Raw genomic sequence first — 25358 nt, 5'->3', positions numbered from 1 at the left:
TTCTCCGCCAGCAGCAACACACAAGGGTCAGCATGTAAAATCGTGCACAAATCATTTGCCCACTCAATCATGGCCTTAGAGACCCAGGCTGAAGCAATCAGGGGACGTAGGGTGTATCCCACCCCTTCAAATATAGCTTTGAGGTTACCCTCCAGCTTTTTGTCCACAGGATCCTTAAAAGCTGCCCCCCCCTTGCACTGGTAATACAGTACGTGCCACAGAAGCATCAACCACTGGAACTTTTTCCCAAAGCTCCGCATGAGACTCAGGTACAGACTTAAGAATCTCTTAGGCATCTGCAGCCTTTTATCGGGCGCTTTCCAAGCCCCTTCCAACAAATCCTGTAAACCTTCATCTGAAGGGAAGGTAACAGCTTCCTTACGCTGCCGTTTAAATACACCTTTAGCAGGAGTCTTATCCTCCACAGACAATTTTAAAGCCTGTTTAACAGCAGTAATCAAATCCTCCACCCCTGCGGCTGAGGAATCTTCAGAATCATCACCCTGCTCCCAGGGAATGTCTGCATATGCTCCCTCCTCTTCATCCACCATTAAAGGCACCGAGTAAGACCTTTTAGGGGTCCCCACAGCATCAACATCAATCTTGTCTAGCAAGTCACTAAACCTGTTGATCCCCTTTGCAGTATCCTGCATCACCTGTAGGAAAGCAGGGTCTGCCTGGGTCAGAGGCAAGGAGCCAGAGGACTGCTGAGATGATGGCATAGGTCTCTTAGAATCTACCAAGACATCACTCTGTCCAGCAATTGCACTAAAGCGTTAACAGACCTGCCCAGGGCACTAGCCCACGCGGGTTCAATTTGCTCTACCCTCTGGGGTTCACTCCCCATGGGTCTCACAGCAGCGCAAGCAATACACAAACCCCCCTTGGCCATCTGCTTAAGTACAAATTTTTGTGTACATACATTACAAGCGCTCAATGCATTAAGGGCTCCCTCCCCCAAAACCACAGCTTGTTGCTCAGACATGATGTAAAGTAACCACACAGTGCATTCAATGTACAACAGCGTTTATACAGAGTCAATGCACCCAGCCACTTATCTGTCTGTCGGTTTCAGATGCGGGGAAATGATGCCCAGGAAATCCAAACACTCTGTCAGGATCTGTCAGCCAGCTCAGCTCCGCTGCAAGCGTTCCGAATGGCGCCAAAACAGAGTGAGGGAAGAGACCAAGTCCCTGCTGCTGCGGGGTCCGTGACTTTTGGCGCCAACCACCCCCAGACAGCCGCTCCCTTAGTAGGATCTCCTAGTTCCAGTATCTCCCCCTCGGCTGGGGACCACTTGGAACATGCCTGTAACACACTGCTGTCCTCTCATAATAGGAGCTCAGTGTGTAAGCTCCGCAGAAAATGGCCGCCGCCATCATGGAGCGCCTGTCCCCCATGATCCCCACTTAGCGTGAAGCCGGTTTCAGAGCGCTCCGGAGCCCAGGCAGCTTCTTAAAAGAAGCTGTAAGCGCTGCACAGGGAGGCCAGACAGCGTCTCCCCTGTGCACAGCGAGCTGACAGGACGCGCTTCTGTCAGCTCCTGCTGCGCTAGCAGTGTGGGGATTCACTAATGAGAATCCTCACACTGTGCCTACCTAGCTAGAGTGAAAAGTTAATAAAATAATAAAAAACCCTAACTACTCTAATTCTTCGGCTGCTCCCGCAGCCCTTTAGAATAGCACCCACTCCAGTGGGCACCTAACACGAACTGAAGAGTCCGGGATGCAGTAGGGGAGGAGCCTACCCTCTAAAGCTTTAGGATAGGTGCATGGCTCCTTCGGACCCTCCTACATCCCAGTGTTGAGCTGTGTCACCAGGACCATTGAAAGAGAAAAGAGCTTGTGTACCGGCAGCTGCTCTGATTGGCTAACGCAGAGATGGGGAACCTTCGGCACTCCAGATGTTGTTGAACCCAGCATGCCCTGTAACAGTTTTAGCATTACCAAATAGCAAAAGAGTAGAAGGGCATGCTGGGATGTGTAGTTCAACAACAGCTGGAGGGCCAAAGGTTCCCCATTACTGGGCTAATGGTAAACAAGCTCTGAGTCGCTCAAAAGCCAGTGTAGCATTTTAACTGGCGGCTGGCATTCTGCATTGAAAAAATAGGCAGCACAGCAGAGAGAGTTGAGGAGGGTGGGGGGGTGTTTGCTGGACCTTCCAAAGCCCAGGGCCCTGGACAACAGTACCCACAACCCGCCTCTGCAGTATGTTACAGAGCTCAGTAAAGCAACAGCTGTATATTACAGAGCTCAGTACCGGCACCAGCAGAACAGATGTATATTGCAGAGCTCAGTACTGGCACAAGCAGACCAGCTGTATATTGCAGAGCTCAGTACCAGCAGAACAGCTGTATATTACAGAGCTCAGTACTGGCACCAGCAGAACAGCTGAATATTACAGAGCTCAGTACCGGCACCAGCAGAACAGCTGTATATTACAGAGCTCAGTACCGGCACCAGCAGAACAGCTGTATATTACAGAGCATTGTATTGGCACCAGCAGAACAGCTGTATATTACAGAGCTCAGTACTGGCACCAGCAGAACAGCTGTATATCACAGGGCTCATTACTGGCACCAACAGAACAGCTGTATATTACACAGCTCAGTACCGGCACCAGTAGAACAGCTGTATATTAAAGAGCTCAGTACTGGCACCAGCAGTACAGCTGTATATTACAGAGCTCAGTACCGGCATCAGTAGAACAGCTGTATATTACAGAGCTCAGTACCAGCACCAGCATAACAGCTGTATATTACAGAGCTCAGTACCAGCATCATCAGTACAGCTGTATATTACAGAGCTCAGAACCGGCACCAGCAGAACAGCTGTATATTACAGCGCTCAGTACCAGCACCAGCACCAGCAGAACAGCTGTATATTAGAGAGTTTAGTACCGGCACCAGCAGAACAGCTGTATATTACAGAGCTCAGTACTGCCACCAGCAGACCAGCTGTATATTATAGAGCTAAGTACCGGCACCAGCAGAACAGCTGTATATTACACAGCTCAGTACCGACATCACCAGAACAGATGTATATTACACAGATTAGTACCAGCGTGAGCAGAACAGCTGTATATTATAAGAGCTCAGTACCGGCACCCACCAGCAGAACAGCTGTATATTACAGAGCTCAGTACCGCACCCGCAGAACAGCTGTACATTACAGAGCTCAGTACCGGAACCAGCAGTACAGCTATATATATTACAGAGCTCAGTAGAGGCACCAGCAGAACAGCTGTATATTACAGAGCTCAGTACAGGTACGAGCAGAACAGCTGTATAATATGGAGCTTCATACTGGCACCAGTTCCAGCAGCAGAACAGCTGTATATTACCAAGCTCAGTACTGGCACAAGCAGAACAGCTGTATATTACAGGGCTCAGTACCATCACCAGCAGAAGAGCTGTATATTACAGAGCTCAATACCGCTACCAGTACCGGCACCAGCAGTACAGCTGTATATTATAGAGCTCAGTACCGGCACCAGCAGGACAGCTGTATATTACAGAGCTCAGTACTGGCACCAGCAGTACAGCTGTATATTATAGAGCTCAGTACCGGCACCAGCAGGACAGCTGGGTACTTGTTTCCTATCTGGGCGCCTGCTAAGTTAATTGCGCACCATGCTATTCTCCGTAGAGAAATCTGATCGCATCTCATCGTACACATACACGATATTGAACGATGCGATGCGATCCGATTTGATTTCCACTAGGAAACAATGTTAAATGGATCAATTTACCCAAATCAGCATAGGGAAGAATGGTAAATGGGCCAGAAACCCCCAAAAAACCCACAGAGCAGTGGAATGTCCCCCCAAAAGTAGTTGACGCCACCCCGCCATCAACGTGAACCCGAAGCGTGGCGAGCGCAGCGAGCCCGCGAGGGGCGGCGGTACGCGTCCTCCGACCTTTTCATGCCCTACTATCCACTAGGGCGTGGAGTGAGAATAGAATAGTGTGGCGAGCGCAGCGAGCCACCGAGCCCGAAGCGTGGCGAGCGCAGCGAGCCCCGCGAGGGGACGCGGATACCTTCACAGGTAAACGCGTCCCTTCGCGGGCTTCCCAGGTGTCCGCGTCGCCATGGACACCTGGGAAGCCCGCGAGGGGACGCGTATAACTGTGAAGGTATCCGCGTCCCCTCGCGGGGCTCGCTGCGCTCGCCACACTATTCTATTCTCACTCCACGCCCTAGTGGATAGTAGGGCATGAAAAGTTCGGAGGACGCGTACCGCCGGCGCTCGCCACGCTTCGGGTTCACGTTGATGGCGGGGTGGCGTCAACTACTTTTGGGGGGACATTTCAATGTTCAGGGGTGTTTTTGGCCCATTTACTATTGTTCCTATGATAATTTGGCTAAATTGAGCCATTTCACATTGTTTCCTATGGGAAATCAAATCGCATCGCATCGCATCGTTCAATATCGTGTATGTGTACGATGCGATGCGATCAGATTTCATTACGGTGCCGTACGTAGAAAACCTGGGCGCCCAGATAGGAAACAAGTACCGACAGCTGTATATTACATAGCTCAGTACTGGCACCAGCAGTACAGCTGTATATTACAGAGCCCAGTACCAGCAGCAGCAGAACAGATGTATATTGCAGAGTAACAAAATTATAGAATAATGACCGCGCTCCAGATACTGCAGCCCCAGATTCACCCCAAGACTCCTGAGATCTTGAACAAAATATAGCAAACACAATGGGCAATCTTAGGCGCTGTATCTTCCGGTTTCTTTCTTTTCGCAGTATATTCAATCTCTGCGTCCTGATGTTCAGGATAGGACACTGTCAACTGACCTGTAATCAGTGCCCTATATGCACATCAGGGTTTCTTTGATTTTCACAAGATATCTGCAGGCCATCAATTCCACACTCCCACACTCTGACTACTAATAGGATAGAACTCACCAAGGGTCAAAGCCCTATGTTCATCAAAAGGTTTCTTTTGGAACAGGTTCCGTGCACCCCAGGAATCACCGATGTCCAATCCAGTTGGTAAAGTTATACACTTTATTGCATGCACCAACACTCCAATAAAATACGCTAAAAAGTCCAAAAATGGGGGGATACGCCTGGCTCTTTGCAAGTTTAAATGGGTTGCTCTCCTATCCGGATAGAGAGTTTCCCACAGCCGAAGATGACAAACAGCAAAACTTTGCAGAAGCACTCCAGGTGATCCACCTCCTCCCACCAACGCGCTTCAGGCTATTACTAGCCCTTTTTCAAGAAACCTTTTGATGAACATAGGGCTTTGACCCTTGGTGAGTTCTATCCTATTAGTAGTCAGAGTGTGGGAGTGTGGAATTGATGGCCTGCAGATATCTTGTGAAAATCAAAGAAACCCTGATGTGCATATAGGGCACTGATTACAGGTCAGTTGACAGTGTCCTATCCTGAACATCAGGACGCAGAGATTTAATATACTGCGAAAAGAAAGAAACAGGAAGATACAGCGCCTAATATTGCCCATTGTGTATATTGCAGAGCTCAGTACCGGCACCAGCAGAACAGCTGTATATTACAGAGCTCAGTACCGGCACCAGCAGGACAGCTGTATATTACAGAGCTCACTACCAGCAGCCCCATCACCACTGTTTGTAGTTTTACTGCAGCTCTAGTTCCTAATAGAGAACCTGTCCCAGGAAGAAAGTGCCCCTAAGACCACTCCTGACTCTAACAGGACTAATTTATATAAACCCAGTCCTTGAAGAGGTCCTGCAGAGGTGGTGGAACTTTCTTCACCCACCTCTATCCCTCACCTCTCTCCACCCCCCCCCCCCCCCATATGTCAAAGCCACGGTGGGTGCTGAAGTGTTTGGCGTCTCCCTGAAAGCTATAATTTTATGGCCTATCCCACACACCTATAAATAGAATAATGTGGGCCACATAATACCATCCCTAATTCAACTTATGCCCCACATTGCAAAACAATCCAACACCTCTAAAAAAATGGAACAGTGCACACCAAAGACTCGCAGCAAACATTTAGGGCATGGATTTGTGGGACAGGGGATTATGCAGACCGTAATGCCCATTACACATTATTCCACACATCATAATGCCCATAACACAATATGCCACACACAGTAATGCTCATTACATATTATACCACATAAGTGCAGCTTACCTACTTGCTCATTGGTAGGGTTTACTTGCTCAATGCCAGGTGTTTCTTGCTTGAACAAATTGGAGTCCGTGGCCTGGCAGCCAATCAGGCAGTGGTGTCTCCTGTTAGGTTGCCAGGCCGCAAGCTCCATTTGGCTTTCTAGTCCTTAACCGGCGCATCATTTGAAATAGCCACAGCGCGGATGGATGTAACTGCTCTGACTCTGCCAGGTTTCCCAATGCTCTGCCCGACTGTCTCTTTTAGTGATGCGGGAAGCGACAGACATCGGGTCAAAGTGAGTGGGTGGAGGCAGAAATCATGACTGACCATAGAAGGCAACCCTTTCCCAATCAGCGTGGGTCTAATTCTAATACTGCTGAGCAAATAATTATTTTTTTAACAATGCATCTTTGCTTGCATAGGTGCAGGGACCATCCATTTGCTTCAGAGCCCGAAATGCAGAAGTGTTCACTAAATTGTCATTTTACATCTGGTAGCCACATGGCTCATTTTGCGGGTGAGCTGCTCCACTGTAGCGCGTCTGTAGGCCCTGAAGCACCTTCGTAACCAAGATTCACCTCATACATCAATGGCACATGGTGATTATCAGTTTCCACATGAGTTAAGCACAGCGGTCCCATTTGTCCAGTAATGATAAACAGTCACCACAGCAGCACGTGATCAATTCACCATCTGCTCTGTTCACAAATACTGACACCCTTGGCCTGAATGTTGGTAAACATCACATTTTGCACATCATACAATGAGTGATGTCTGCAAGTGGCCTTTCACACACCTTATATACCCACCAAGCCAGTGCATGCTATGTAGTATACTTCACGGTGTACACGGTGCTGTCACATGTAGGAGGTGGCCATAATTATGTGACTCAGCCTTGTCATTTCTCTCATTTGATGTATAACAAGATGTAGCCTATGGGAAAATATTTGGTGCATTAAGTAAATTTATATGGTTTCTCTCCTGTGTGATTCCTCTGATGTCGGACAAGCTGTGACTTCTGGGGAAAACATTTGCTGCATTCAGAACATTTATATGGTTTCTCTCCTGTGTGAATCCTCTGATGTTGGACAAGCTGTGACTTCTGGGGAAAACATTTGCTGCATTCAGAACATTTATATGGCTTCTCTCCTGTGTGACTCCTCTGATGTACAACAAGCTCTGACTTCTGGGGAAAACATTTGCTGCACTCGGAACATTTATATGGTCTCTCTCCTGTGTGATTCACCTGATGTCGGACAAGATGTGACTTCATGGAAAAACATTTGCTGCATTCAGAACATTTATATGGTTTCTCTCCTGTGTGACTCCTCTGATGTAGGACAAGCTCTGACTTATGGGAAAAACATTTGCTGCACTCGGAACATGTAAATGGTTTCTCTCCTGTGTGACTCCTCTGATGTCGGACAAGATGTGACTTCATGGAAAAACATTTGCTGCATTCAGAACATTTATATGGTTTCTCTCCTGTGTGATTCCTCTGATGTTGGACAAGATGTGACTTCATGGAAAAACATTTGCTGCATTCAGAACATTTATATGGCTTCTCTCCTGTGTGACTCCTCTGATGTACAACAAGATGTGCATTATGGGAAAAACATTTGCTACACTCTGAACATTTATATGGTTTCTCTCCTGTGTGACTCTTCTGATGTAGGACAAGCTGTGACTTCTGGGGAAAACATTTGCTGCATTCAGAACATTTATATGGCTTCTCTCCTGTGTGACTCCTCTGATGTAGGACAAGATTTGACTTATAGGGAAAACATTTGCTGCATTCAGAACATTTATATGGTTTCTCTCCTGTGTGACTCCTCTGATGTCGAACAAGATGTGACTGCAGGGGAAAACATTTGCTGCATTCAGAACATTTATATGGTTTCTCTCCTGTGTGACTCCTCTGATGTTGAACAAGATGTGACTTCTGGAGAAAACATTTCCTGCATTCAGAACATTTATATGGTTTCTCTCCTGTGTGACTCCTCTGATGTTGAACAAGATGTGACTTCTGGGGAAAACATTTGCTGCATTCAGGACATTTATATGGCCTCTCTCCTGTGTGACTCCTCAGATGTAGGACAAGCTGTGACTTCTGGGGAAAACATTTGCTGCATTCAGGACATTTATATGGCCTCTCTCCTGTGTGACTCCTCAGATGTATGACAAGCTGTGACTTCTGGGGAAAACATTTGCTGCATTCAGAACATTTATATGGTTTCTCTCCTGTGTGAATCCTCTGATGTCGGACAAGCTGTGACTTCTGGGGAAAACATTTGCTGCACTCAGAACATTTATATGGCTTCTCCCCTGTGTGACTCCTCTGATGTCGGACAAGCGTTGACTTCTTTGGAAAACATTTGCTGCACTCAGAACATTTATATGGCTTCTCCCCTGTGTGACTCCTCTGATGACTGACAAGCTCTGACTTCAGGGAAAAACATTTGCTGCATTCAGAACATTTATATGGCTTCTCTCCTGTGTGACTCCTGTGATGTCTGACAAGCTCTGATTTATATGTAAAGCCTTTGTCACACTCAGAGCACACATATGGTTTCTCTCCTGTGTGACTCCTCTGATGTCTGAGAAGCAGTGATTTACATGTAAAGCCTTTGTCACACTCAGAGCACACATGTGGTTTCTCTCCTGTGAGGTTCATTATGTACGAGATAAAAAAAATTAATTGTTGAATGTTTCTTCTATCCGCAAAATAAAGTCACTTTAATCGTCCAGGTGTAAGAAGAAATGATGACTTTAGTTGGCTGGATCAGAGAACAATGTCCCCTTGAGCAGGATTTGGACCCAAAATATAAGATGTTGTACAATCGTCCTGTAAGACAGTTAAAATGTAAAAGGTCAACATACTGTAGTACAAGTGTGATGTCAGGGTTATATTGTGTAAGGAACATTTCTATATAGAACACATATCAGTCGTGGACCATTGTTTTATATTTGTGTATGCTGCCAAATGGCTGGGACTATTTGCTGTCAGATGCACAGCACAGATCTCGCTACCTTACTACAGCAGATGCCAGTTAGGAGTGTGCACCCGGACATTTTATGGGTTTAGTGCTTTGGCTCTGGATTGGTTTTGCCAAAACCACCCTCCCAGGTTTTGTGTTTTGGATCTCTATTTCTTTTTTAAATAATAGAAACATAAAAAATTATATAAATAATTACATAACAATAAAGCATGGATCGCTCAGCACACATGGCGGCACACAAGCGATGCACATGTGATGTGTGCTGAGCAATCTGTGCATCTAATGTAGGATAAGCAGGATGGACAGTGCATGTATCACCATCGCTATATGGTGTACACACAAAGCAATCACATACGGGGCTAGCCCTGTACATCAGGAGGGAGAGAGACTGTATCTGTGAGGAGTGACAGGGGCTGCAGCACTAGTGTCTTACCTCAGATGAGGGCTGACTGCTGCAGGACATGTGTAACTAGCAGGGAGCCATGAGTCTAGAGCAGGACACATACTGGGCTAGCCCTGTACTTCAGGAGAGAGACTGTATCTGTGAGGAGTGACAGGGGCTGCAGCGCTAGTGTCTTACCTCAGATGAGGGCTGACTGCTGCAGGACATGTGTAACTAGCAGGGAGCCATGAGTCTGGTGCAGGACACATACGGGGCTAGCCCTGTACATCAGGAGAGAGAGAGAGACTGTATCTGGGAGTCTTTCCTCTCATTCACTCACCATCAAGTCTGATTCTACCACATCTGAGCAACAGAATCCGGCTGATGGAGGCCAGAGCTAATATCACAGACGCTCCCTGAAAACATTTGGGCATGCCTGCATTATTCATGACACTACAAGAAACCGGACAGGTACCACTGACAAATGGTGGCGGTCTGTCAATCAAATTAGACCCATTCGCTATTTTCCTCACTTTGTTGCCTTGCGTGTCCGCGGTCGTTTGGTAAACAATAGGATTAAGAATTTGCACAAAAGTCATCAACTCTGAATACCCATCATGAGACAAAATGGCTGCTGCATGAGACACACACCTGCCTATGTTAGAGGCAAAGGGAAGGTCTTATACTCTGTATGATAAGTCATTCAGCAAGTGTAGCATTCTGCAGTTTGCACAGCTATATAATATATTAATAACTTTTCAATGATTAATGATATGTCCTGAATGACATTGCAGAGAATAAGGTAACATAAGCATGGATATAGTTAAGAGTTGCTGAATGAACATATATGTCCACATATTTATATTTGAACAACCTTCTCGGCAAACAATGCTCTCTTACACTACTTCCTAGCACACATTGCTCTACTACACTACTCGTCATGCACACACTGCTCTCCTACACTACTCACCATGCACATACTGCTCTCCTACACTACATGCCATGCACACACTGCTCTATTACACTACTCGCCATGCACACACTGCTCTCCTACTCTACTCCTCCTGCACACACTGCTCTGCTACACTACTCGCCCTGCACTCACTGCTCTCCTACACTACTACAAAGCACTCACTGCTCTCCTATACAACTAGCCCTGCACTCACTGCTCTCCTACACTACTCACCATGTACGCACTGCTCTCCTACACAACTCGCCATGCTAACACTGTTCTCCTACACTACTCTCTCTGCACACACTGCTCTCCTTCACTACTCCCCCTGCACTCACTGCTCTCCTTCACTACTCCCCCTGCACTCACTGCTCTCTTACACTAATCGCCCTGCACTCACTGCTCTCCTACACTACTCACCATGCACAAAGAGCTCCCCTACACTACTCCCCCTGCACAAACTGTTCTCCTACGCTACTCTCTCTGTACACACTGCTCTCCTATACCACTCACTGTGCACACACTGTTCTCCAACACTGCTCTCCTATACTACATGCCATGCACAAACTGCTCTCCTACACTACTTCCCCTGCACACACTGCTCTCCTACACTACTCACCATGCACATATTGCTCTTCTACACTACTCACCATGCACATACTGCTCTCTTACACTACTTGCCTTGAACTCACTGCTGTCCTACACTACTCCTAAGGGCACACTACGCTACTCTCTCTGTACACACTGCTCTCCTATACCACTCACCGTGCACACACTGGTCTCCAACACTGCTCTCCTATACTACATGCCATGCACAAACTGCTCTCCTACACTACTCCTCCTGCACACACTGCTCTGCTACACTACTCGCCCTGCACTCACTGCTCTCCTACACTACTCCAAAGCACTCACTGCTCTCCTATACAACTAGCCCTGCACTCACTGCTCTCCTACACTACTCGCAAGTAAACACTGCTCTTACACTACTCGCCATGCACACACTGCTCTCCTACACTACTCACCATGTACACACTGCTCTCCTACACAACTCGCCATGCAAACACTGTTCTCCTACACTACTCTCTCTGCACACACTGCTCTCCTTCACTACTCCCCCTGCACTCACTGCTCTCCTTCACTACTCCCCCTGCACTCACTGCTCTCTTACACTAATCGCCCTGCACTCACTGCTCTCCTACACTACTCACCATGCACAAAGAGCTCCCCTACACTACTCCCCCTGCACAAACTGTTCTCCTACGCTACTCTCTCTGTACACACTGCTCTCCTATACCACTCACCGTGCACACACTGTTCTCCAACACTGCTCTCCTATACTACATGCCATGCACAAACTGCTCTCCTACACTACTCCCCCTGCACACACTGCTCTCCTACACTACTCACCATGCACATACTGCTCTCCTACGCTACTCACCATGCACATACTGCTCTCTTACACTACTTGCCTTGAACTCACTGCTGTCCTACACTACTCCTAAGGGCACACTGCTCTCCTACACTAATCGCCCTGCACAAACTGTTCTCCTACACTACTCCCAAGCACACACTGCTCCTCTACACTACTCCCCCTGCACAAACTGTTCTACTATACTGCTCTCTCTGCACACACTGCTCTTTTACACTTCTCCCAAGCACACACTGCTCTCCTAAACTACTCCCAAGTACACACCGCTCTCACTGCTCTCCTACACTACTTGCAATGCACATACTGCTCTCCTACACTACTCACCAGGCACAAACTGTTATCTTAAACTACATGGCCTGCACACACTGCTCTCCTACACTACTCATCCTGCTATCCTACACTTCTCATCCAGGACACACTGCTCCCTTAGGCTAGTTTCACACACTACGGTTTTGACCGGACGGCAAAAAGCCGGACACACTGGGTGACATTCTATGCTCTGCGATTAGCGCGATTTTGCGGTAATTAGACCACAAAATGGCGCTATCGCATTTTCCCATTAAATCGCCGATTTAATGGGATGCGCACAGGGGCTGAAATCGCATATTTTGTGCGTAAAGGTCTGGTGAATAAAAATGCGAGATTAATTCGCATTTTTATCGCATCCAGATGTTTGCGCACAGAAAAGTATACAAGTCGCTTATTTAATGCTATGCGCATTTGCACATCGCATTATTTAAGTGACTAATTATCGCACTTATTTCAGACCTGGGTCTGTTAGGCGAATTAGGCAGAACCCTGCACAGATCGCAATGTTCCGTGCAGGGTTCTGCTGTAAAAAATAAAATAAATGGTTAAATAATAAAAAAAAAGAGCGCGGGGTCCCCCGCCCGAGTGTAACCAGCCCCGGGCTCACTGAGCCGGTGCTGGTGACATAAAATCAGGGTCCCCGACAAATAGGGGTCCCCTTGATTTTATGAAACCAGCACCAGACTCAAGGTCCGGCGCTGGTTCCCAAAATACGGGGGACAAAGTGACTAGGGGTCCCCCGTATTTTAAGAACCAGCACCGGACACAACCAGCCAGCAGGGTAATGCCACAGCCGGGGGGAGACTTTTTATACAAGTCCCCCCGGCCAAAGCATTAACCCCCTGGCTGGTCAGCATGGGCAGGGGTCCTGGGGAAGTGGGGACCCCCCCCTCCAGGACTTACCAGCCCATGCTGATAGTCCGGGGCTGTCCTCCATGCCCCTGGGCTGTGGACATGGAGCTGATGCTTTGTGTAAAAAAAAGAATGTAAACTATTGTTTTACACTGGCGAACTATCAGTCCCAGCAAGCCTACCCCGCATGCTGGGACTTGGGGAACCACAAGTCCCAGCATGCGGGGCATTAAAGTGCCCGCTGGCACTTGTAGTTCTGCAGTGTAAAAAATAGTGCACAAAATCACACTGACACCCTGTGAAATAAAACTTTAATACACACAAAACACACTGATACTTACCTACCTTGAGCCCGTAGGTCGGTCCCTGGATCCTGGATTCGTCCTCCGGGGCTCCAGGGCAGAAGAGTCCGGTTCCGGGGCCTTGGTCCTGGTTCCGGGGCTGGTCCTGGGGTTCCGGGGCTCCTGGCGTGAAGAATCCGGGATCCGTGGTAGTCCAGAGGGGTACCTAAGGAGGAAAATCCAACTCACCTGCTCCCCGGCGGCGACCTCCGGTGACAGCGCTGCTCCCGACTGGTACCCGGCTTCAAGGACTTGGTCCGGCGCTGAGATGTTACTCCCTCGGCGTCTCTGCACAGAATGATTTCTCGGTCAATCAGGAGCCGAGAAAGTCGGCTCCTGATTTGCCAGAAATCATTCTGAATATAGACGCCGACGGAGTAACATCTCTGCTCTGGATGCGCTGATTTGAAAATAGGCGATTTGCGGCGATATGGTGTGCGAATTAAACATGCGCATTTAGCGCATAGCATAGAATGTCACCCACTTTGTCCGGCTTTTTGCCTGACAGTTGTCTATTTCACATGCACCGGCTCTGTGAGCCAGTGCTGTGTAAATTTGAGGGTAGAAATTGAAGTGACGTCAGTTTGGTGGTGGTGGAGAGCTAAAACCGGACACCAAATGACCAGTGTGTGTGAAAGGCCCCCATCGCCCTCAGCACACACTGACCTGTGAGGACGGGATGGCCATGGCATGGCAGCCGGACACAGCAGTGGTAAGATCCGGCTGCTACCCGGCAGCCGTGCCGTGACCGTCCCGTGTGAATGGACACATAGCTGTCCATTACATACTGCAGGGACGGCACGGCTGTTAAGCCGTGCGGGATTTCACCGTCCGGCAGGTGCCGGACAGTGTGAACTAGCCCTTAAACTACTTGTCCTGCACACACTGCTCTCCTACAATACTCACCATGCACACACTGCTCCTCTACACTACTCACCCTGCTCTCCTACACTACACCCAAGCACACACTGCTCCCCTACACTACTTGCCATGCACACACTGCTCCCCTACACTTCTCACCATGCACACACTGCTCCCCTACACTACTGGCTTTATAACACACTGCTCCTCTACACTACTCACCCTGCACACACTGCTATCCTACACTACTCCCAACTATACACTGCTCTCCTACACTACTCACCATGCACACACTGCTCTCCTACACTACACCTAAGCACACACACACTGCTCCCCTACACTACTTGCCATGCACACACTGCTCCCCTACACTACTGGCTTTGCACACATTGCTCCCCTACACTACTAGCTTTGCACACACTGCTCTCCTACACTACTGGCTTTGCACACACTGCTCTCCTACACTACTCCCCCTGCACACACTGCTCTCCTACACTACTCACCATGCACACACTGCTCTCCTACACAACTCTGAAAAAAAATTAAGACTAAATGAAAGTGCAGCAAAGATCTTCTGTAATCAAAAGAGTAAACATCCAATTATACTCACAATATGAACATATACAAAAATATAGTGACAATATAGACACAAAGCGCTCATTAATAATAAAAAAGTGTAGGTACTTGTTTCCTAGCACGGCCACCCCGATCTTGATCGGGGTTGATTGTGTCGGAAAAATCGCGTCGGTCGCATCGCATGCGACCAAATCGCATGCGATGCGACCAACGCGATTTTTCCGATTTTTACATTGATTCAAATGTGAATAGGGTCCCTATTTTACATTGGATTCAATGTAAAATAGTCCCCAGACCCCAATTTTTTCCCCCTCAACGGCACCCCACGATTGACACCAACCAGAAGCAAGGCAAGCACAGCGAGCCCGCGAGGGGCGGCGGTACGCGTCCTCCGACCTTTTCATACCCCTGCTATCCACGTCGGCATGGAGTTGAGAATATAAAGTGTGGCGAGCGCAGCGAGCCCCGCGAGGGGACGCGTATAACTTCACAGGTATACGCGTGCGCTCGCCACACTTCGGGCTCGGTGGCTCGCTGCGCTCGCCACACTTTATATTCTCAGATCCACGCCGACATGGATAGTAAGGGTATGAAAAGATCGGAGGACGCGCACCGCCGCCCCTCGCAGGCACGCTACGCTCGCCACACTTTGGGTTGGCGTCAATCGTGGGGTGACGCTCACAATGGGGGGGCATTAATTTTTACACATTATGGGCCCATATACAATGAGAAATTGGCCATATTGGCAGGCACCATGGCCACAGCAAGGCCTGGGCCAGGCCAGACACCGGAGGAGATGCCACAGCAGGAGGAGGTGGAGGACCCTCTTGCATCCCAATCCCATCCACTAACACAGGACCTGTTCACCACACAGTCAGAGGAGGAGCTGCAGGGCCACATCTGAGGTCGACTGGCCTGAGGTGGAGGAAGATGGAGGTGAGGAGGAGGGTGAGACTGCCCTGGAGGAGGAGGGGGACATGGCCACAGAGGAGCTGGAGGAGGAAGCAGAAAGTGGACGCACCCAAAGTGGCCAGAAGGTGCGGTTCTCATATGAGGAAAATGCCACACTAGTCCGGGCTATGATCCCTGTATATGACCGGCTGCTAGGCAAACATAACCACCAAACCACTGCACAGTGGAAGAGGGCCATGTGGGACTCCATTGCAGGGGCCTTGAATGCAGTCAGCAGCCACAAACGCACAGTGAGAAATGTGAAGAAAAGATGTAATCATATTAAAAGGCAACTAAAGACCAAAATGGACACTGAGGTGAAAGAGGCTGCCCGGACTGGAGGAGGAAGCCCCACACCTGTGTCCCACACTTCATATCATCCCACCAGAGGTCCTTCCTGGGCTCCATGTGGCAGGCACAGATAGGCCACCAACGCCACCCAGAGCTGATAAGTGTGCCCACATTGAATGTACATCATCCATTGCAATGTTTTATAACTGTAATGCTCTCTTGTGATGTTAGCATAACAATAGTGCTGCTGTGGAACTACATATCCCAGCAAGGGTAACCTAGGTAAAAGTCATGGTCACAGATTGAAATGGTTGGTGATGCTGGGCCATGTAGTTCCACACCTGCTGGTTTAGGACAAATGTATATCATTTTTTGCTACAGGTTTACATGGCTGTGGGCCCAAACATAGGTGCCATGTTGTCATAGCTGAAGCGCCTCCATACAGCAGAATTCCTGGCATTTTTTTTCAGTCATAAACAATGTTTATTATATTTGAAAATAATATGAAATAAAATAAGGGGATTTTTGGAAGAACTTACAGTTCAAACCCCTTTCTCTGAGTCCAGTCTGGTGACACAGCTAACCTTGGGATGTAGGAGGGTCCGCAGGAGCCAAGGCACCTATAGCTGAAGCTTTTCCTCAGGCTGCAGGCTCCTCCCCTTCTGCATCCCCAGCATGCTCCAGTTCAATCTTAAAAAACACACTAGGATACACAACTCAGTACAATGCCCAACATCTTATATGCACAATCATCTTACCATAACATGACACACATGCACGGCATGACTTACTGAGCGTAGGGGAGGGATCGCTGTGTCACCGGTCTGGACTCAGAGAAAAGTTCTTACAAAAATCCCCTTTTCTTATTCGTCCAGTCCGGTGACACAGCTAACCTTGGGACGTTCACGAGCCGGTACTATGGGAGGGTACGCTCAGACTGCCAGTTCCCATTACTGCCCGTCGGAATGAAGCTCTCCTCCAAAGCGAACTAAAATTTGGTAAAGGTGTGAACAGAGGACCAAGTGCCAGCCCTGCACAACTGCTCCGCTGTAGCCCCATGACGCACAGCCCAAACGGGAAGCTACTGACCTGGTGGTATGTGAATTAATCCGAGAAGGAACAGGTCTACCCACCTTGGTATAAACAAAGGCAATCACTGACCTAAGCCACCTGGCAATGGTCTGCTTAGAAGCAGGCCAACTTCTCTTATGCATATCATAAAGAACCAACAAAAGATCTGTTTTGCGGAAATCCTTCACCCTGTCCACGTAAATTCGCAAGGCGCGAACTACGTCCAACTTACTTAATTTGTCCCTTTGTTTGGCCCCTTCAAGGAGGGGAAAATACCGGGAGCACAATCTCCTGGTTCAAATGAAATGAGGAAACACTTAGGTACTGTTCGAAGCACAGCCCTATCCTCATGAAAAACTAAATGCAGAGATTTACAGGACAATGCTCCTAACTCCGAAACACGCCTTGCCGAAGCAATGGCTAACAAAAACGCCAGTTTCTAAGACACATACTTAAGGTCAGCTGACCTTAAAGGTTCAAAAGGAGGACTCTGAAGTACAGACAGAACTAAAGATAAGTCCCATGGGTCCACTGGTTGTCTTTATGGTGGTTTTAGCCTGGTAACACCCTGTAAAAAGGTCTGACCCTCAGGCAGAAAAGCTATCCTTTTCTGGAAAAAGATAGATAAAGCAGAAAGCTGTACTTTCAAAGACTGTTAACTCAGTCCCGATGAAAAGCCATCCTGTAAGAACTCCAATAACCTGGTTACCTTGAATCTGGAGGTGTGTACTTTCTGGCGCTCACACCACCTGATGTAAATCTTCCAAACTCTGTGATAATTTGCAGCGGAGACTGGCTTCCCAGCCCTAAGCATAGTCTGAATCACCACATCAGAGAGACCTTTCTTTTTTAATAAGGCGGTCTCATACGCCAGGCCGTCAAACTGAGCCGAGCAAGGTCCTGGTGAAGAAACGGTCCTTGTCTTAGCAGGTCTTAGAGGCAGAGGCCAAGACTCTGCTGAAAACCTCAGAATGTCCGAGAACCACGACCTCTTGGGCCAGTTCGGTGCTATCAGAATGATTTTCACCTGCTGAGACCTCACTCGTTTCAACACCCTCGGTATCATTGGAAACGAAAGGAAGATATATAGCAGATGAACCTGCCACTGAACCGTCATGGCATCCATGGCATAATGTGTCCGGGAGCCACTTCTATGATGACTGCGGTAAATAAGGCAGCTATGACCGCAGCAAATATGGCAGCGATGATCCTATAAAGTATTTAAGAGGGGACCGGAACCAGTTTAGCCGGAACTACATGGCCGCAGGGAGTCGGGTGCCGCGGACCGGAAATGACACTATCCATGGACCGGAAGTGATGTCAGACGCCGGACCGCGTGTTCCGGTGCCTGGAGCATATTGAGGACAACACAAGAGGAGACCGGAACCCATCTACCTCGGGAACCACATTGTCGCTGAAGTTTTGGGGCCGCGGACAGGAAGTGATGCAAGCCGCGGACCGGAAGTGACGTCAGACGCCGGACTGCAGGTTCCAGGGCTGATGCCTGGCGCAGAATGTGGATACCACCTGCTAAAGGCCCATGTTAGAAATTAGGAGGCCCCACCTACTGTTTATTTGTATTGGATCGGGGTGATGTCAGTCATGATTATGGGACAATATGATTGGCACACCCGTGTATTTATACCCATTAGGAGAGGACTTCGTTATATCCTTCTTGAAAAAGACCTCAGTGGAGGTCGAAAGCGCTCTTGGACTGTGCACTGTGGACTCGTTTTGGACATGTACCTGATCATCTTTGGTGCCAGGTGGTGAGATCCGGATCCACTATCTGTCTCAGGACTGGATTGACTCCATATTCCTCCATTATGGGTAACAGGCCATCTCATCCGTTTTTGCTCACTGTCTGTTTTATGTTTGTTTGATTGCATTAAAACTGTATTACACTATATTCTTCTTTTGGGAACCGGTAACCACCACCATACTCTTTGAGTGAGATTACAGAGAGAGGAGGGACTACTCGTTTATGTGGTGGACACTGAATCTTGTCATTGAGGCAGAGAAGAGGACCGTGACCCCACTAAGAGGGGCGTACGGTATTGAATACATGTGTATGCTGACATATTCCCCTATTCGGAGAAGAGGATCATAATCCTAATAGGAGGGATGTACCTTTCTTATTTAGGCGCCAGTGGAGGGGACTTTCATAGACCTCCCCAAGGCTGCAGCCCACGCTGGCTCTTGCTCAGCCCCATGGGCCTGTGTAGTGCCCGGCACAGGCCGGGCAAGGTTCCACTTGGACCATCTGTTCACATGAAAATTTCACCCCGCAAAAATTGCAGTTAAAAGACATGTCCTGCGCCCCCCCCCCCCTTACAGCAACAGCCTCATCACCCGTGTCAGTCATGATTAACCCCTTGAGTGGTGGGTTTTGCTGGGGCAGGACAAACCTACCAGGGCAGGTTTGTCCTGCCCCAGCAAAACCCACCACAGGAATTTGGAAGCCCCCCTCCCTCACCTTTGCTCGGGCGTTAGTATGCCGCTGCTGCCCCCGCTGCCTTAGCCGGCTGCCTGTCACATTAAGCAGTGACGTTGGCGGCAGGCTGGGGGATGTTCACGGCGGCTCGGGAGGACTCGGGTGCCTAAGCGCTCCCGAGTCCCCCCCGAGCCTGCCGCCAACTTCAGTGTAAAATGAGTGACGGGCAGCTGGCGGGCGGGTCAGGGGATCACCGGAGCAAAGGTGATGTGGGGGACTGCAGGTTTGTTGCGGGGGGTGGGCTCTAGAGGTGCTGCGCCAGTGGTGCACACTTGGACACCACTGGCACGCACATATTGTATATTAGTGGTATGCCCGGAGATTTTCTGGGTCAGCCCGCTGCGGCAGCGCAGCTGAGCCCGGAAAATCTCCGGGCGTACCACTCAAGGGGTTAACTCACGGTGCAAAATGTCAGGCAATGTACAAAAACAGTATATCCTGTTGCACTTAGCTGTCTGTGCTGTCAGCAACTTCTCAGCGTCAGCGGGGGATAGCGCTTCCAGGAGACTTCAACTTCTTGTGCAGCAACAGGCTAAGCCAGCTTCACTCACTCTGCGGAGAGAGAAAATGGCGCCCGCACAGAAGCTGGAAGGGACCAAGTCCCTGCTTCAGCAGGGTGGGAAGCCTGAATTGGCGCCCAAACCCCCTTTAGCCACTCCCCCAATAAAGTCTCCTCACCTCCTCGTGCCTCCCCTCTGCCGGGATCACTTGGAGTTGTCCGGCACCGCCAGACACCTGTGACAGCCTTCACCTCCCCGGAGGGATTTCAGGCTGTAAGCCCTTCCAAGATGGCGGCAGCCATCGCAGGAGGTCCTTCCCCCACGATCCCCTTCTGCAAGGAGCCGGATCCGGAGCGCTCCCGGGGCCCAGGCAAACCCCAGAAATGTTGGGGTTAAGCGCTGACGCTTCTGTCAGCCTCTGCTGCGCTCTAAGTGTGTTTTGCTTCTAATAGAAGCAACACACTGGTAAAAAACCTGCACTAACACTATTATTAATAAAATAATAAAATCCTAACTATCTAGTGCAGGGGTCCTCAAACTATTTCACTCTGGGACCCCATCAGACGATGAAAATAATAACAGGACCCCAGCAAGTTACTGCAGAAGGTCATCACATCAAATGTGTAGTCAGCAGACAGCACATTCATGGCAGTATTGGGGAGCCACAAAATGAGGTGAGGAGTCTGAAGTAAGAGGCCATTCAACAGACTTTTCCGACTCCTTGAACCACTGACTGAGATTAGAAAAGTCATCAGCCTGATGGTCAGCAATATGGAGTCGCGACCCCATGCTGAGAAGGTCGGGACCCACTTTGGGGTCAGGACCCACAGTTTGAGAACCGCTGATCTAGTGCAAAAAAAAAAACAGAATAAAAAAGCCGGCTGCAGCAGCAGCCTGTCAGCCAAGCACCCACTCCCTGTGGGCACCTAAAACGAACTGGCGCATGCTGGGGATGCAGAAGGGGAGGAGCCTGCAGCCAGAGGAAAAGCTTCAGCTATAGGTGCCTTGGCTCCTGCGGACCCTCCTACATCCCAAGGTTAGCGGTGTCACCGGACTGGACCAAAGAGAAATAGCAAATTAATGTTCAAAAATGATTGGTCACCATCACCCATGTGTGTCTCAGGGGTTATTTTAATCAAAAACATTCATGCCGGTAATAAATGCTGACCATGCAAGGTATCTAACGGCTATCCATCATTTCCTTTGCAGATCATCCATCCCGAAGTGCTACCACACCAAAGCGATCCAGGCAAATGGGTCCTGAAGCAGAGGCTGCAGGTAATCAAAAAGAATGTAACAACATTACACATACAGTACACACACCCATGTTACATGCACAATAGCCTACATTACATTCATCTCCTGCTGCTACATACCCACAGAAATGAATGTAATGAGAACCAGCCATCACTCTTATTATCAATGTTATCATTATATAAAGTCACGGGGTACATGTGTAAGTACACAATACCCATTGTTATGTGACATAACCAACAATACACCTTAGTAACATATAAGGACACATATACTGCACTGTTATGGTTTTTCCATTTCCACAGGATCATCACAACTAGGGCAGCAACCCACAAAATCATTGGAAATGATGGAAGAAGATATGGAGATAATACTCCAGCCCGTCGAGTCATTTTCACCCGATGAAGAAGCCAGCGCAACATCACGGACTGAAAAGGCAACAACTGTGGTGACACCCAACCACCCAATCACCCCACACACCATCTACCCCTGAACAGATTGCTCATTCACTGCACACATTTAAAAGTAAGCAAACTGAATTTATGTCCATGCAAAGCCATCAAATTGGCAATGATCAAGGCTACATTAGAAACTTATTTCAACAAGTTCAAAAATTGACCAGCAGTGTCAGTGTTGCTGTGGGCACACAAGTCAGGATGGCTACCACCCTGGACACACGTATCAGGCCCTACGTGAACATAATAGTAAAATTGGCAGCATCAGTGAAAGTGTCCAAGGGCAAACACAAGCTATAGCTGCACAGACCAATGCATTAATTGCTATGTGGGGACAGATCAATAATATGGAGCTGAATTTATTAGGGGCAGCTACATCTACTGTTAGTAGAGTCTCCAGGACACCAGTGTGTGGCTCACCCGCATCTACTGTTAGTAGTGTCTCCAGGACACCAGTGAGTGGCTCACCCGCATCTACTGTTAGTAGTGTCTCCAGGACACCAGTGAGTGGCTCACCCACATCTACTGTTAGTAGTGTCTCCAGGACACCAGTGAGTGGCTCACCCACATCTACTGTTAGTAGTGTCTCCAGGACACCAGTGAGTGGCTCACCCACATCTACTGTTAGTAGTGTCTCCAGTCCACCAGTGAGTGGCTCACCCGCATCTACTGGTAGTAGTGTCTCCAGGACACCAGTGAGTGGCTCACCCGCATCTACTGTTAGTAGTGATTCCAGTCCACCAGTGAGTGGCTCACCCGCATCTACTGTTAGTAGTGTCTCCAGTCCACCAGTGAGTGGCTCACCCACATCTACGGTTAGTAGTGTCTCCAGGACACCAGTGAGCGGCTCACCCACTTCACCCCCACGTAGGAGTGTGCGAACCAGGGGTGGTCAGGGGCAAAGGGGGGTTGTGCACGTGCTCAGGCATCCAAAACATCAGTGATTATGTTCAAGATGTATATTGTTGTTATTGAGCACTTGTATCTTTAATCATTTTTGCCATGCAAAATGTTTGGCCCAGTAAAAGGAGCCTATTTTTTCAATTACATTAGTAAAAATTGTATTTACTATAGGTTACAAATGTGTCTGTGGTTTCTTATATCCTAATGTACATTTGATTACACTTAAATGCTGTAATGCAATATGATACTGTGCAGGTATGGGTGTAAATTGATGTTGTGGGTTTGGTAATAACTTCATTTGGTATACAACATTGTAATAATGTACTTACCATGTATTCAGCAAGGGATCCCTCATGTTAAGCAGCTTCTGCCATAGGCCTCTGACTACTCCCCTAAATATTGGTGATAATGTATGGGAAATGGTTTATGGTATGTGAGCACACTTACACCAAAGGTACATGGTAGGATAGTGTACACATGTAATTACCTGAGAAGTAGCGCCTGATGATCTCCCTACGCATCAGATCCCCCCTCTGCGTACCCCACACTACCGTAGGTGTGGTAGTTTCAGCTTCCTGCATGACTGCTGCATTGTCATCCTCCACATAAGTTGGATGGGAGAGGGCAATGTTGTGTAACATGCAGCAAGCCTGGACGATCATCACTACTTTTGCAGGGTGGTAAAGCAGTATTCCTGATGATCTGTCCAAACACCTGAAACGACTTTTCAGCACCCCGAAGGTGCGTTCCACAACATTGAGAGTGGCAACGTGTGCTTCATTATAGCGGTGCTGTGCAGGGCCTTCCGGGGAATGCAGAGGTGTCATGGGCCATGGAAGACACCCATATCCTGCATCACCTTTACAGAAAAGATGAGGTCAGTGCAGTATATGGTAACATATGTGCATTGGTGTTACATGAGGAAGTGGGACAACAGCAATATGCATAAAAAACTGGTAAAGGAGAGGGACAGCTTCCACCTATATATTGCACATATCAGGGGGGAGTACACACTACAGTGCCACTTCAGATGTAAAACAACAGGCACATTAGTCCAGGGAACACTTACTGCTGGTAATTAGTGGTTGTAACAACAGGCGTAGGCAGATTTTAGCCAGACTTACTGCATATTGTAATGGTAATGAGGATTTAATGTAGTTGTGGGTATAGTTTACACACTATTGGGACACTTCACAGGAGTGAAGTCATTTCTTAGTACCTTAATTTACACATTATAACACTATACATAAAGAACAAACATTTGTATATAGCAAAATGTACTTACCAAGTAGACAGCCCTCCGGCATTTGTTGTTCCTGGAATCGGTCCCAGAGGGCTGAGTGCCCGCAGAATATAGGCGTCATTTCAGTTCCCTGGGTATCCTGCAACCACACTGAGAATTTTCAGGGTAGCATCACATACCACCTGCACGTTCAGAGAGTGCCACCCACGCCTAGTGACGTAGATGTGTCCCCTCACGTGCGGTGCCCGAAGCCCAATGTGGGTGCAATCTATGGCTCCCAGCACGTTTGGAAATAAGGAGAGCCGATCGTGATGGAGATTATCTTAGTAAAGATTATATTAGTTATATAAGAAGATTCCTGCCATTTACAAGGTATCACAAGAACTATAAGTTACAAGGCATTAAACAATATGTTGGTCCCATCTTCCAAGACCTGAAACACTTAACAAGAACCAATGTATATTCTAAGTTTCAGATTTTGCTAGAAATCTCAATTAACATAAATAAAAACCAGATGTTGATGTAGTCTCGTGACTAGGGCCAGACACGAGAAAACTGCTGAAGGACATTCCATGGCAATGAGCGATCATATATACATCTGGAAGTAGAATATACATTTCCGTATAAGGGAATAGATTTTAATGGAACCCATGTTATTGGGCAGTTACTGAAGAGAATATAACGTAATTTAGACTCCTGGAAGAATTACTCCCATTCTTAGAAGTTCACTCCTATTATGACGAAAGAGACGGGACACACGAGCACGATGAACCAATATTTGGATTTTAAACCCTCCTAAAGGGTTTATTATATTTAAATATGTATGTTTTTTTCTAATATCCCCTCCTCTGAAGGGAGGGGATGCCTGTATCGTATGGTATAAATATGAAAAATGCCAATAAAAAGTTAGAACACTTCCAATGTTCTCCTGACATGTCAGCATTTGGTCCTGTGGTGTCTGAATAAAGTTGAAGGTCGTTATCACTCTTTCAATAGAAAGCCCCCTTAAGGTCCTGCCACTCGGACTCACAACGTGGGAATCTGATGTGCACCACAACTTTTTGAAAGCAATTAACACTTGAGTGAAATGCTTAGAGAAAGTGGCTTGTGAGACCCACAATGACCATGAGGTCACAGACTGATTGGAGCCTGTGGCCAAGAAGTAGAGGGTACACATTAATTTCTGCAGCCCAGACACTGCATAGTTGGCACCCCCGTAAGGGTCCAAATCATCTCTCACCTGCTCATATAAGTCCAACAGGTTATTGCGGTTCAGCCGAAACATCCCCACAACCTGTTGATCAGAGAGGGAGTCCAGGTACAGCCTAGCACGATACTTACGTGAAGCACAAAGTACTCGGGGTACCTGGATCTGG

General features: G+C 48.1%; 1 protein-coding gene across 4 annotated transcripts in view; it reads right to left on the bottom strand.

The window, feature by feature from the left end:
- The window catches only part of LOC146075909 (uncharacterized), a 118253-nt gene that overhangs the window by 14804 nt on the left and 78091 nt on the right, over positions 1-25358 (bottom strand). For 2 of the 4 annotated variants that reach the window (XM_083185597.1, XM_083185596.1), the window contains exon 2: positions 6141-8964. In XM_083185597.1, coding sequence (XP_083041723.1) covers positions 7075-8793 — 1719 coding nt within the window. In that variant the 5' untranslated portion in view covers positions 8794-8964 and the 3' untranslated portion in view covers positions 6141-7074. Of the gene's footprint in view, positions 1-6140; positions 8965-21295; positions 21406-25358 lie in introns of those variants that run through there. The other 2 variants (XM_083185595.1, XM_083185598.1) reach the window with 2 other exon arrangements.

The sequence above is a fragment of the Crinia signifera genome, chromosome 4 (genome assembly GCF_055691185.1).
Source record: "Crinia signifera chromosome 4, ASM5569118v1, whole genome shotgun sequence".
NCBI lineage: Eukaryota > Metazoa > Chordata > Amphibia > Anura > Myobatrachidae > Crinia > Crinia signifera.
Note: the sequence above shows the minus strand (reverse complement) of the source record. Positions and strands in the feature narration are given on the sequence as shown.